This window comes from Rhinolophus ferrumequinum, chromosome 16 (assembly GCF_004115265.2).
Source record: "Rhinolophus ferrumequinum isolate MPI-CBG mRhiFer1 chromosome 16, mRhiFer1_v1.p, whole genome shotgun sequence".
NCBI classification, from domain to species: domain Eukaryota; kingdom Metazoa; phylum Chordata; class Mammalia; order Chiroptera; family Rhinolophidae; genus Rhinolophus; species Rhinolophus ferrumequinum.
The window spans coordinates 6,101,815-6,117,345 of NC_046299.1; the positions used below are offsets into that span (position 1 = coordinate 6,101,815).

The 15,531-nt window shown below is 35.8% G+C and overlaps 1 protein-coding gene across 7 annotated transcripts in view; it reads left to right on the plus strand.

Annotated features, from left to right (window-relative positions):
• Positions 1-15,531, plus strand: part of EEF1AKMT2 (EEF1A lysine methyltransferase 2) — a 69,999-nt gene that overhangs the window by 16,117 nt on the left and 38,351 nt on the right. For all 7 annotated transcript variants that reach the window (XM_033129856.1, XM_033129857.1, XM_033129855.1 and 4 more), the window contains 3 exons: positions 797-904; positions 2,685-2,901; positions 7,038-7,128. In XM_033129856.1, the coding sequence (XP_032985747.1) occupies positions 797-904; positions 2,685-2,901; positions 7,038-7,128 (416 nt within the window). The remainder of the gene's footprint in view (positions 1-796; positions 905-2,684; positions 2,902-7,037; positions 7,129-15,531) is intronic.

The following is a 15,531-nucleotide window of genomic DNA, read 5'->3' on the forward strand; positions in this document are numbered from 1 at the left end:
TTTGAAATTACTTTTAGCCTGATTATTCTGAGAATGTTCAGCCTAGTTGGGGGGGGTGGGGTGAAGACCAGAAGTTATCATGCTGTCGCCACAGTCATCACGCATCCTAACATGGGGTCAAATGGCTAGTAAAGAGCTGGCACTACAGCTTTAGTCTCAAAATTCTGAAGTCCAATGAGCTTTTTTTAACTCTTTGGGGACATTAATACCTGCCCAACCTACCTCAACGGGTTTTTTTTTTTTTTAAAGATCTATTGGAATGTATGAAATATTTGAAAAACAAAAAAAACTATACAAATGTAAGGTGGTTAATAATCATGTGGCTGTTGGGGTTGCATAATTTATAATTACACTGAAGGAAAAAAATTTAAATCAAGAACTTATTACATATGCATTTAATTTACTCATGTAACTTAATTGTGTTAAGTAAAATTTATGACAGATTTATGTGTAAATTAGAGCATATCGACATCAGAAGTTATACTACATTTTTCTGCTTGAGGGCAGAAACGTGCGTAGAAGTGGTCTCATTATCTTTGAGAAAATGAATTTCCTTTTGTGAAAGAAATAAAATATTATAAAAGCAAATAAATTGTCACATTGTATAAATTTAAACTTTTAGTTTCTATTTTGATTCTATAATAAAATTTAAACATTGTAGGTTATTGGATGGTATAGATTACTTGCTCTATTAAAAAAAATAAAGTCTCAGTTCTAACAATATTTTATTTCCTAGGCAAAATAGTGTATTAAAACTTTTAAAAACTAAAGTATAAAATTATTTCTCTGTCTCTAGGCAAAATTTGGTTTTTCTAATATTACTGGAATTGATTACTCTCCTTCTGCAATCCAGCTTTCTGGAAGTATTATAGAGAAAGAAGGTTTATCTAGCATTAAGTTGAAGGTAACTATTTACTGTAACTTATTTTTATTTCTAATAAATGTTACAAAGTTTGAATGTTTCTAAAGTATATTAACTTGCTGACATCATTTGAACTCATATTTACTATTTAAGGATCAATCATAAATAATCCAAAAGGAAACATTTTTAAGTAACTATTAAAATTTTCAGTCTAGTCAGCTTGGGAAAGTTATCTTCTCTTTTTCTTTGGGTGCAAGTGGGTGCATTCCCTTCCTCTTCCCCTCTCGTGTTTGCAAACACCCACAAATAATACCTAATTTGGGATTAACTAGATCAAAAAGTTATGAATGCATAAAGTGGCATAATCCACCAAAGATTATTTACTTTTGTGGTCTGGGAGGAGATGATGTCTCTTGCATTTATATTTCTAGCTTAAGCTTCTCCTCTGAGCTCTAAAATTATATAAAAACTGTGTATTCTGCTTCTAAAACACGTCAACACCAGCTGCTCTCTACCTACAGTCGTCTTGCCCCAGGTCTTACTTAGCTCATTTGGCTCATCCTCGTCGTTCTGATCTCTGTTCAAACGTTACCTTCTTAGAGAGGCCTTTCCTGACCACCTCTTCCAAAACATTTCTCCTTCCAGTCACTCACTGTCTTCATTATTCTGTTTTTGTTTTCTTAGCACTTTATCTGACATTATTTAGCTTATTTATTATTTGCTTCTCCCTCTAGAGAACATAAGATATACTTTTATACAGGGACCTTCCCTCTTTCGTTCGCTGTTGTATTATTCCCAGGGCCTGAAAAGTCCTTGCATGTTATAGGTGTCTACAAAATATTTGTTGAATAAATGTGTACTTTCATACAGGCATTTAGGATAGGAACTTCTCCAAACTTAGCTCTTTATGATGGATTATTTTGCTTCAGGTATAATAAATACTTAGGTGTGACGGAGGGGAAAACCCGTGTTCCAATATATATAAACGTAAGGTCCACATTTTTAAGTCGAACAGTAAGGGAATTTTAGATAATACACTGCGTATGATTGCTTTATTAAGTTTGTATAAATAATCATCAGCTAATTGCTTAATTTTTCAAAGTAGCTTCTCAGAATTAAGTTTATTGGCAAATTATTTTGTATATTTTATGAAATTGAGGCAGCTCACTATTTCAAATGCTTACAATATATCAGTAGGTTTTTGAAAATGTATGAAATGTTGATGTATGACTTTCAAATGCTAAAGTGAAAGATATTTATAAAGTTAAGTAATTACAGTTTGAATAATCCTTTAATTTTTTAAGCTTTATGCCGTTCGTTATACCCATTAGTTGCCTTGTAAGCTGCTGAGTCAAGGCAAAACAGCTTTTATTTACCTTGTTTACTTTAGGTCACACAACTTAGTAATATCAGCTAAAATCATCATATTTCCAGTGACCTGAGTTCCAGATAATTTTTGCTATTTTTAAGAATATATCAAATACTCTACTTTTCTACAGAAATAATTGTGTCATAAACTAGGCCTGTGAGCTCTATTTTGTGCTGGTATTAGGCAGTACACCTGGCTTTGATTTGTTTCCAAATTTGTAGAGATTTGGAATGTCCAGGAAACACTATTAGTCTCTCTTACTAATCTTAGCTTTAATGATCTTGGAATGAAGCACATAAAAGTTAGCTATAAAGTTGAAAATATGTTTATTATATGTAAAATGCCATCATAATGAACGGGTCCTTTTATCTATAACTTTTTACAGATTGTCATTTAAATTCAGTAAAGATTGTGTGTTAATTGTTCTCACATAAGCATTGATTTTTAATACAGGTAGAAGACTTTTTGAATCTTTCCACAAAGCTGTCTGGATTTCATATTTGTATTGACAAAGGGACATTTGACGCCATAAGCCTTAATCCTGACAATGCAATTGAGAAGAGGAAGCAGTATGTGAAATCTCTCTCCAGGGTGTTGAAAGTGAAAGGCTTTTTTCTAATAACCTCATGTAATTGGACCAAGGAAGAGTTGCTAAATGAATTCAGTGAAGGTAATTGGCTATACGTTGTTTAAATGTGTGCTTATCTCAGGTTTAATGCACTTAAATAGGGATTTTTTTTTCTTGGTGTTACAGTGTTTTACTTTCCTGTTTGTGGAAATTGCCTGCTTTTCATCTCTGTTAATAACCTTGGTAATACTCTTCACTGTACATGCAAAGCACAAAGAAATAATATTGGTGGAGATCCAGAGTCCTTTTTAAAAATTTCCAAGAAATCCCGGTAGTTAAGTACTAAAATTTATGAGCCTATAAAAATTAAGTTCTTTATTTAAGCTGTATAATCTGTTACTTAGAGAATCAAACAAAGAAAGCACATATATGCCTCTGACTTTAGTGCACTGATATATTAGTAATCAGGAAGAATAGTAAACAGTAATAACGCAAATGGAAGTAGTATTTTTTAAAGTCTTAATGATGAGAGTTTTAATTTTATAGATACTTTATATATAGTCATTTAGATATTTAGGATTTGTCTTCTTATTTTCAGTATGTATATGGAACAAATATTTTTAACATTGCACAGAAATGAAATATAGGAAGTTGATAGTAGAAGTGCTGCTTATTAATTCTTGCAGAAATCTCTACCTTTTTAAAGATTTTCAATGCCAAGACAGGATCCTTTTTTTGCCCCATGAGCAAAGTCTAATAGGTGCTGTGTCTACTAAGGGGATTTTGTGAGGATTGAGAATCGATAATCTGTACGCAAATATTTTGAATTCTTTGGCGTACTGTTCCTTGCATTTTTTTTTAAAGTAATTTTTAAAAAATTTTAATTTTATTGGGGAATATTGGGGAACAGTGTATTTTTCCAGGACCCATCTGCTCCATGTCAAGTTGTCGTTTTTTTCCAATCTAGTTGTGGGGGGCGCAGCTCAGCTCCCAGCCGTTGTCTTCAATCTTAGTTGTGGAGGGCGCAGCTCACCGGCCCACGTGGGAATCGAACCGGTGACCTTGGTGTTAGGAGCACTGCGCTCCAACCACGGAGCAAACCAGCCACCCCCTTGCATGTTTAAGGACTATTTTACCAGCCAGTTTTTTCATGCAGTGCACAGGCATGACTGGGAAAGTATCTTGAGAATTTATAACTAGACATTGGCTTGTTTTTTTCCTTAGACTCTTTTTCAGATTAGGATTAAGTTATTTTAAAGGAAGGGGAGGAAGTTTTAGGGAGTATTAATAAATGATATGGTACTAAATTTGTGGTGAAATTGTGAACCTTAGTTGTCACAAGCTAATGGGAAATGGATTTATCACCGTATCGCATGCATTTTACCTTAGAGTTTGTTTTCTTGTTGGTAATAAGGGATTAGGCAGTAGGAGGGAAAACACTTAACACACGTCCTTTTGTGTGCATGCAGTGGCTTTGGCAGGCTCTATAATGTAAAACCTAAAGTGTTTGAGGCTTGAAATGTCAGACTGTGGCTTCATTACTATTGCCTCTGGAAAACAAGAATTATATGTGATTTATTGTCTTTTATTTCATGCCATTAATTTTATTATCTTCCATGTTAAATTTGTTTCCTTTAGAACTGTAGAGGCCCCGTATCAATAGTCTTTCCCTCTTCCTGAAGCTTGACAGTTTTAATAAATACTCTGAGTTACACTGTGTAGAACAAGTTCCTTTACTGGTTTTTAAATACAGGTGTTCTCTTTTACCCCTGGAACCACCAGACAAAAACATATTTGTCTGTCTTTGATAATGAGGAACAGACTTTAGCCTGGTAAAGAAAGCTTAAAACTGTGTCTGTGTCCCTGGACTAGTGAGTAAATTCTTTAACTCATGTTCAGTTTTAGAGCTTGATACAGAATTTAAATAAGCAAAATGTTGCAACAGGAAATGTTAAAGAAATAATCATATACAATAAAAGACTTGTTTTTAGTTGTAGGCATGCCTCTCCTAGAGTTAGATCCAGGACACTAACAGAATACACTGCCTTGTGTCACTGCTGAGGCTCTTGTCACTAGCTTCTCAAGATTGGCTTCCATGGTCCCTTTTGCGTAGAATAAAGGTTGCTTCACCAATCTTTGAAGCAAAGATTGCTTCTTTGCTTCTTATTTGAAACATAAATGTTCATAAAACTGTTGAAATGAATCTTGCATTTTTCCTTTGCAACCCTCTTTTTATATATATAAACATTTTATGTTGTCATTTGTTTTGGTGAAGATTGCTTGAAACATTTGCCAGATATTGGGATGTTCTAATTTGATGTCCAAGGAATTTGACTTTCTTAAAACTACTGAAATAAACCCCCAAATCCTATTTTACCACAAAAGTAATCCAGATTCATTATGAAAAATGTGGAAAGATATCAACCCCAACACGTAAGCATATAGATTAAAATAATTAAAATCATTTGTTATCTATTTCTGGAGATTAAAATAATTAAAATCATTTGTTATCTATTTCTGGAATACATCCACTTTTAATATTTTGGTGTATTAGCTATTGAACTATAATAACTTCAGCTCTGTAGAGTTAATCCAGGGAGTTAAAAGATTAGTCCTGGAAAATTCACAGACAGCTCCATTTTCTTTTGATAATTTTTATTATGAAATATTTTAAGCATAAGTAAAATTTCGGAAACAAATATGGGTGTGTACCCATGAACCCACCACAGTGGCTCCATTTTCCAGCATTAAAATATATCATGTTATCGAAAGGCCTGTCTTTCTTTGGAATAATTTTCTATGATCAGTTTTTAATGAAGATTTTCCTATTTAGTTATTTGTTAAGATTTGAGGAAGTTTGATTAAGAATATGAATTAGAATTTATTATGAAGCAAAGTATTAAAAAAGCCAGTTGGTAAAATAATATACATCCCTTTTAACATTTTTTTCTGTTTATAAGACTTATTCGAGCTCGAGCTCAAGGCATGGAAATTTAGAAAATGCACATACCCCTCCAAAGGAAAAAAATTTCCCAAACCAAGAGTCCATCACTGAGGGAAACATGGTTAATGGGAGTGACCTTCCAGCCTTGTCTTCGTTTTTTAAAACAAAATAATAAAACGTTAAGTTTCCATTTTATTGTATAGTTTAGGAAAATGCCACATTATTTTATTTTGATCTTTGCAAAATCACTATCAGTTAGAGGCATTGATATCGGTACCCTCCTTGCATAGAAACTGAGCATCCTGCTGAGGTAATTTGAACAGCATATCGTTCACCTAGTAAGTGGTAGAGCCGGCACCTGAACCCAGGACTTTTGAATCCAGGTTATTCTTTTTTTAAAAACCAGAATGTACTACTTTGAAAGTTAGTAGTTCCTTGTCTTCCCAGACTCTTCATTAGTTCAATTTGGGTCTTGATCTTTGGTTACAAACTCTTTTATTGTGGTAAAATACATATAAGATTTGCCACTTCACCTTTTTTGTTTTTTAAAGCTTTTATTATTTTAAGTGTGTTTTTCCAGGACCCATCAGCTCCAAGTCAAGTACTTGTTTCAATCTAGTTGTGGAGGGATCAGCTCACACTAGCCCATGCCGGGATCGAACCGGCAACCCTGGTGTTATGAGCATTGGCTCTAACCAACTGAGCTAACCGGCTGCCCCCATTTAACATTCTAAGTGTACAGTTCTGTGGTATTAAGTACATTGACGTTGTTGTGCAACCATCACCACCATCCATCTGCAGAACTTTTTTATCTCACAGATTCGTTTTTATTTCCACGTTATTTACTCTTTCTGTAGGAAGTCCTTTTATATGTGTGATGTGGATCAATTGCATTAGTACATATAAAGCACTCAGAACAGTGTCTCATACGTGGTGAGAACTCAACACATGGTAGCTGCTTCCTACAAAAGAGATGGTGCAGTCGTCTAAGGAGAAGCAGAGCTGAAGGGATGATAAACAAGAAGTGCCCTGAGGAAATGGATGGATGGAAAAGCCTCTTTTCTGCAATTCGTTTTTGGTCTTATCTCTTCCTTGTTCAATTCCAAGTTTTGGGTATAAACACTTATTATATACATATACAGTAGAATTAAAAAATCATTAAATGAAATTCAGGTACGATTTCGAGTTTGGAATCACATAGTTTTATAAAGGGTTTGAAAGTATATTGTTAATGCAAACTTCTCTTAACTATGAGATTTAATCCCTAGTAAGAGTATTTAATTTTGTCTGACAGGATTTGAACTTTTCGAAGAATTGCCAACACCCAAGTTCAACTTTGGAGGCAGATCCGGAAACAGTGTAGCAGCATTGGTTTTCCAAAAAACGTGAGACTTTTCATTGGACAACTTCAGTTAGCTTTTTTTTAAGAAGCTCTACATCAAAGTAAACCTGACACAGAAAATGCAAGTGCAAATAAATGCTTATGAGTGCACAGGATGCACATGTTGAATAGCTATAAAGGGTTGGTAAAAAAAGTCCTGAGCACGTAAGTGGTTGAGCTTTAGAGATCAACCAAGAATCCTTTAAAATTTTCTTTTGTATTTGAAATGTAAATATTTTCCTTTTTGATTAAAAAAGTTTCCTGTAACTGCTAAACAGTTAAAAACTTAAGCAGTAAATGAATCTACAGACAGCATGTATTCTTGATTTTTGTAACCTTGGTAAAATTGAATTGAGCATATCTCTTTATTAAGATTTGACTATTCTAGGGCCAGAATCAGCAAAACAACTTAAATTTTTGTAGTATTTTATTAGAATATTTATGAAACATACTAAGCATGCTATTTGGGGTTCAATGGTGGTTATTTAAAAAAGATTATTTAATCTCTAAGAAAATCCTCTAGCCTTCATATATATAATTAAACAAAATCAGATAAATGTATCAGTTGACCAAGAAACATTAGTTGAGCTTGTATTTTGTGGCTGATGGAATTGTACACACTGTGAGGGATAAATAGAAAGTAGAAGGAAAGACACCTAAGGGCTGCTGTAAATATGCTAGCACTATGTTCAGTCTTACTATCTTAGTGAATCTCCCCAATATCTTCTCCAGGCATATATTACTTATTCCTGTTTCTACATATCAAACGGCTAGTGCGGGATGGAACCAGGCGTCTTCTGTGGGTCTGACTCAAACCCATTCTCTTGCCCTAACACATGCTGCCTCCCGGATGTAAATCTCTGCCTTTATGGCATTTATAGTTCAGTTGGGGAACTACGACTGGTTCTTAGAAAATAAGATTAGAGAAGTTGGGCAGTTATTTTTAGGAGCTCTGCAGCTCCTGGTGACAATGTTGATCTGTGGATTAGGAGAACAGTGACTCATCCTTCATTGCTTTTCACCATCTCCCTACTTGTCTTCAAAGACTTGCCTAATCAAGAACTGAACTGTGTCATTTTCCTCTGAAAGGATGGTGTAAGTTTTATATATGTATCTATGCATATGTACACACACATGAGCCCTGAGGGATATGGGGACAAAAATGTTCTAGGTGGGGGCTAATTAGTAATAGAAATAGCTGCTTAACGGTTTTGAAAAGATAAGGTATATTAATATTTAATGTTGATTTGTATTTGGGCTAATATTTTAATATTGGACTCACAGTATCAGTTTTTTAAAAAGTGATATAATTTTTGACGAGCTTCAACTTTTAGGCCTGTTGGGTTACAGAACGAACAGAATTTTTGTTTGTTTGGCAAATGTCACTCCAGTAATGAGTAAGTGTAGCATTACATCCTTGTTTTCATTTTTGCCCTGGAGTAGGGGTTGGGAGAGGATTTGATTTAGATCATCATTAATCAATCATTAAGATTAACACCTGCACAAGATAACAGATGACTTGTACAAAAACTTTCAAAACAAATAACTTTTTTTGAAAAGATTTAATTTTTAACATGTAAAAAGTGAGAAATTAAAATGTATGTAATTAAACTTTTAAAAACACTGTGTTGATTTTACAAACTAGACATGGGATCTTACGCCATAGAAACATAGGAATAGTTTTATAACCTATTGAGATCTGGTTTTTGTTGTTTTTTATATTAATATTGCTTGAATTTAAATATGATAATAGTATATAAGCACTTTTTTAGAATTTTAAGTATTTGCTGTTTTAAAGCACTGATCTAACAAAACGGGCTTTCTGGGCAACCAGACCGAGACACTGGGTTTGATTCCGTAAGAGCTTGGAATGGGCCTTTGTTGAAAAGCTCGTTGAGTCACTATCATGGGGCGTATGTTTGATCCATTTGCAAAGATGAATGATGTTTTTGTTTTTTTTTTTTTAGGAATTGTGGAGCTGTTTATAAGGTTAGGAAAAGGGGGTTGTCATCTCCTTATCAGTTTAATCCTGCTGGAAGCCAGCCTCTCAGAGGTTGAAATCAGAACAAATGGAAGGTCCAAAAATGCTAACAATAAATTAGTATTTTCAAATAATACTATGCTTTAAAAACCAGGTCAGTAAATGTCCTCAAGTAACTAAAGCAAGTCATAAATGCATTATTGTTAAACGTAGTTTTGTTAAATCATATGAACACGTGGGTAACTGAAAGAAAGTACGCAGTTACAAAAGGGAGCAGTAGTTATGTAGTGAATGCTGTTCTCTCTGGGTAAGAAGTTGGAATTGTAATTTTATTTCATCAAAAGACACTCTTATTTTGAGGAAACTTGTTTGAAATGCAAACGAGATTTCTCTGTGGAGCCGGCTCAGAATTGTTGCTTTTCATTATGATGTTATTACTGCATAACAGGACCACTTCTGTGTGTAGGAAGTGCGTGTGCAAGTCCAAAGGGATTTGAGGCCTGAATGGGCGGGTTACACCAATTAAGAAATAGAAAGTTTTCAGAACATTTTGTTTTATGCCAGGTGCACAAGTTAGAGTTGCTTTTTGGGACTGGCATTCATGCACATAAGAATCAAACCTGATACTACTCTTGGCAGCTTGACTCAAGCCATTTAAAAATAAGCACAAACTGTCCTTGAATGATTTTTTCCCCCATTGTAATAGCAGTGAATTTGCCTTTTTTCTTCATCTGTGATAAGCATGCAATTTTCCATTTATTTGGGGGGAAGGAAGGAGGTAAACATATACAAAAGACTTTCAGTCTTTGTATGAATAAAGTGTTTCCATTCATTTATTTATTTTTAAATTTCTATGATACCGTAATGCAGTACTATATATTGACCTTCATTCACATTCATCTGGCACATAATAGAAACCTTCATTTTTAAGGACCCTATATTAGTAATTAAGTTTTATATGGCTTTGAAATAATTTTCCTTAAATTGGTATGCAAAGAAATAGACTATCCCTGCTTATGTTAATGGACTTTGATTTATGTTCTCTTAAATAATTTTACTTTATATATTTGTGTATGTGTGTGTGTGTGTGTCCAATAGCCTACAGTGAAAAAATACACAAATGTGAAAAATCACTTGCTCTCCAGGCCAGCATTCTACTGCTGTGGGGAGGCCTGGGTTTGAGTTCCTGTTTTTGGCACTGTGAGCCAGAGACAGCCTTCTGCTTTGAGAGCAAGAGCCCAAGTGTCTTGTGTTCTGCAGGAGTGACCTCTTTAGCTAATTGTGGGTGGGGGATGTTGATGGATGCTGAAAGGCATTTTGTCTAGTACACTTCACTGGAAGGAGACTGCCTGTTACCTAGAGCTCGGCAGTGGGAGACGAGGAACATGGCAGGTTGAGGGACAATTGCATAGTGGGGAAAAATTAGGCAACCCTGGTCATTTCTCTTGGTTAGGCAGGAAACAGAGATGTCCTTAGAAGAAGGGGGAGCACATGAGCATGTTTTATTAACAGTTAATTCAAGAAAATTAATGCTAATTTATTCTTCATACACACCATGCAATTTGTTAGAAAAGTAAAAGAATAGTTTGAAATTCTTTGGTCAATTGATGGATTCCTATGTTAGGGGCATAGAAATGAAACTCAACATTAAGCAGACAAATACCCAAGCCCACAGGCTACATAAATGCTGAATAAAATCAGCTCTACAATGGAACTCTGAAAAGCAAGGGTAAGAAGCCTAATGAATGACTGAATATGACCTTAGCAAAATTCCTGGGGTGTTGTTGAAAGATCCTTCATTTCCAGCTTAGATGTCAAGATGGGCTCCAGTAACCAGAAAACAAGAGAGCTTGAGTCGGTACTTACTGAGTTTTAAAAACCTTTCTAACACAGTGCGTTAGACTAATCATTAAAAGGGCTTCTTTGACTGAATTTTGAGCTGTCCCTGTGTGGACCTGTAGTTCAGGCCCAGGGAAACCAAATTAAAAAGATAGGAATAATTCCCAAGACATGACTGTATCAGTATCCTGCTTTTATGGAGAAGAACTTCAAAAACGAGGATGTGGAAGCTGGCAGAATGTACTTTTGTCATGCTGATACCGTTGTAAGAAAGACAACCAGGATATTTTGCCTTAAAATATTTGCAAATTACTTGCCTAGTGTATTAGACGAAGATGTGAAAAAACCAAAATCTACTTTTTTTTCATTTTTCACGTGGCCCATCCTGAAGACGTGATAAATTCTTCTGTTATATTTTTAAATATGTATTATGACTGCGTAACTGTGTTAGTGATCTTTATTGTGCATGCTAGCCAGGAGCTTTGTAAGCATAGCGAATCTATTAATTTGTTTGCCCAAATACCTAAAAATTTACACATGAGCCATCAGTTAGCATATCCTGGGTATTATCTGAGGAGCTTAGAAAGCACTGTGAAAACTCTGGTTGAATAAGGGGACCATGAACTGTACTTATTGCTCCTCATTAGCATACTTACCGTGAAGCAGTTTATTCGTATCAGTGATTATAGCGAACAGGAGCGCAGTTTCTGTCGTAGTTCCCCTGCTCTTGCCTTTCCTACCGCTGCAAAGATGAGGGAGCCGGCAGGAGGAGGCGGCTAAATGTAGACGAGAGTGTGTGCTGCCAGTTCACATTTTCCTCCTAACCCCTCCTCTGATACGAAAATGTCAGTCCTTTGTTCCCATCTAATTTTAGTACATCCTGGCTAAAAAAATGTGAGGATGAAAAACATGAGGATGATTTCCAGCCATGGGACTTGGAGGGCTGAAGTGGGAGGGGGAGCGTAGAGGAAAGCAGTGTACATTCCAGATCTGGCTGCCTTTCTGTGGCAGTATCTAGCCCTACTCTGTTGACTTTGGTAATGAAATAAATTTAGATGCACTGAAGCAGCAATAATTAGGTTTTCCTTCCATGTCCTCAACAAGAAGCCTAGTTGGAATCTGAATGGGGAAAATCATAATATGGTATTTAATAAAATAAACTGGGCTGAATTAAAGAGCTGTATGCAAGTTTTGGAAGAAAGGCCTGACATTGTGAGTGACAACTACATGTTGTGTTATTTATTAATAGAACCTTTGAAATCCTTTTGTGAGTCAGTGAAACTGCTTTTATGCTGTTGTTTTGAATGAGAATAATATTTGTTGATTTTTGAGAAGCAGTCTTAAGCCGGGCACACAAGAGTTGTTTATTCCCTCGGGAAACCCTAACAAGTCTAGGAGAAAAGCTCTGATTCTATCAAGAGAGCCAGTTGGGTTAAATCATTGATAATATAGTTTGTTCAAGAGATAGGACAGAATTCCATAGGGCTTTGGAGTTGGAAGTGCCACTTGTGGTTATTATCTTAATTAAAAAGTAATTAGCTGGATTAAACTATGAGGGGAATTCCACACACTGGACCTCACTGTGAAATAGGCTTGCCTTTTCCAAAGGTTTGTTCATTTAGTGAGCTGAGGTGTCCTCTGGAAATCTCTGGATGATAAAGACTTTATATAACCAGAAGTAAGAGAGATCATTTTGTTATAAAGTCCATTTGATTGATTTAATTTTAAACAAATGCATTATCAGATTATTTTCTGAACTTAAAATTTATTTTGCTGCTTTTTATTTTATAATAACAGATAGCTTGTGTTTAAAATCTGTTAAGTAATAGAATGAATATAAAAGAGAAATGATATTTTTTAACTACTAAATTTTGGAGAAAAAAGTGGTTGGAACCTAGGCAATTCACTTTCTTTTTCTGCGCTTTACTTTTTTTCCTCTAAAACAAGGGTATTCAGTAGGTGATGTTTAGTGTATGTGATGCCGAGGCAAGCACAGTAGGCGATATTTAAATTGTTCTCTACCCCTGTATTAGTCAGCTTAGGCTGCCATAGACTGGGTGGCTTAGACAATGGAAATTTATTTTGCAGTCTGGAGACTGAGAATTCCAAGATCAAGGTGCCAGCAAAGTTGGTTTCCTTCTGAGGCCTCTTCTCTTGGCTTGTAGGAGGCTGCCATCTCCCTCTTTGTTTGTGTGGTTCACGTGACCTCTGTGCGTGTGTGGGGGAGACAGTGAGTGGCTGCAGCAGGCGTCTCTGGTGTCTCTTCTTACAAGGGCACGATTCCCGTCTTGGGGGCCCCACCCTCATGAGCTCCTCTAACCCTAATGCCCTCCCAAGGCCCCGTCTTCCTGTACCATCACACTGGGAGTTAGGGCTTGAGCAGATGAATTTGGGAAGGACACATTCAGTCCCTGACAACCGCTAAAATCGATCTAAGGTTTAGAGAAAGGCCTACAAAATAGGTTTTCACTATATATGGGGAGTGGAAATACTCCATTAGGTAGATGTCATCTGTTAGGTTACTTTTTGGTTCTTTTAAACCAAGGTATGTATCTATGTGAAAAAAATATATGTGCATATAATAAAACATTTGAAGCAATCACATGAGCATTTTTCAATCTAAAAATGTCTACGCATCCATTGGTAAACTTTCGATTTGAATGTTGATTGTCTCTGATACATATTCAGTAATTCAGTTTGTATTCATTTGACTATAGAGATGGTCTATCCAAGAAACTCAGAAATTTACTCTAATTGTTTAGTCCACTTCTATTTTACGTGTAGAAAGATTGAGACTTACATTGGGCCTAAGCACAATTGTGACAATCTGAAGGATTGCCCTAATTGGATTCTGCTGGACCCCAGACACACACACACTACGCATTCACAGGTGACCTAATTTTCCACTGTCAGGTTCCGGCGCGTTGGGGCTCCTCCTTTCTCATGCTCCACAGAGACCCATGCTTGAGCATAGTGCACGGTCTGCCCTTCTTATGCCTTATACCTCTGGGCTACGGTCATTCTGTCCTACACCTGCTTACCTTCCAGTTTGATATAGTAGAGAAAGAAGCAGTTGTGTAGAATCTACATAATAGGGTTGTGAATATTAAATGAGAAAAATAAATGTAAAGCAGCTTAGCATGATTCCTAGCACACACCAATGCCAAATAAATATTCTTTTCTCCAAAGACCCTTCTTCCCACTGGAGTTAATACATTGAATTGTTCAGGAGCTGAACCCTCAGTGCCACCGAGTTAATGCACTCAGTTTCATGGTGGGGCATTTATATTCCAGGAGTGAACAGATGAGTGGAGAGAGGAGGAGTGCTCAGTGAGTAAGTCTGGAGTACAGGGTCTTTCAGAATGTCCTAAAACGTCATGCTGTGTATCTCCTTCTTCCGTAGGCTTTAGCTAGGGCTCATGCTGAAGCACCTTTTGATTTGGTTAAGAAATGAGGACCAGAAATCATAATGCCAAATTTTCATGAGATGCCCTTTATGATGTGTTTCAGCAGACTCTAAAATTCCCCTCACATTTAAGATCATTGTCTGTGTAAGCGGTAATTATTTAGTACTAAATATAGGTATGATGAGGAAAATGGTAAGGTGAACGCATTTGAATTGGAAACAAATGCTAAGGCTGTGGTCCACCTTCCTTCATTAAGTCTGAGTGCCAAGGTGTTATTTCCAGTAACATCAAACAAGGGACCTGAATGCATGTCCCCCAAAGGGCCAGCAGCAGGTTTGATGAAAGTTGTGAATTGGATTTGGGTCTTTTACTGGGCTCTTAGGAAGCAGGGGGCTAAGATTTTATCATTGATTTTCACCGTGCATCACCTAGGTTTGATTTTGATCAGTGAGTCACTTTTATTTACTTGCTCTGAGTTGAGGTAACAGTGCCACTAACAATGGCATTTTAAAGTTTGATGTTGAGTAATAGTTTATCTGATTCGACTTTAGTTTATGCTGGAACTGACAGTATAGTATGTAAAGTACAGGGAATCACTTGTTTATGCTAGTCTCAAAAACATTTAGTTTTCAGATTTGTTTATTTAACCTTTTTATTGGTGGTTAAGTGAATAATACATCAGTTCCTGGAGTGCTTAGTATGACTGTAGAAACGCTGCCCGGATGAATGTCACTTTCTCTAGCTAACTAGCCTCGGAGAGCTGAAGTCTTTCAACCATTTTTAAAAAGTTCTACGGAGATGAGGTCAAGATGATATGTGTATCGTTAGAACAGAACATAATCAAAGCTTCACTACTTTAAATTAGATAATTTAACAGTGTGATGGTTGAATAACCTGGTTTTGAACAGTTTTGGGTTTTTTGTTGTTTGTTTGTTTTTTGTTCCTTGTGAAAGTTCAACTGTAAAGTGGAATTTAAAATAGCAAGCCAACTTCTCACTTATATTAATTCTTTTCTGTTTCCTGTCAGCTGTAGTGTTTGCACACACAAAATAGGCAAGGCTACTCCCTCTTATAAACAGTAATGGATAGGACAAAACAAAACATCTTCGCTTTTGGTTAATATTGAAGGTTGACAAACTGCCGAGGAGAGTTAAGAAATTCACAGGCTAATATAATATGT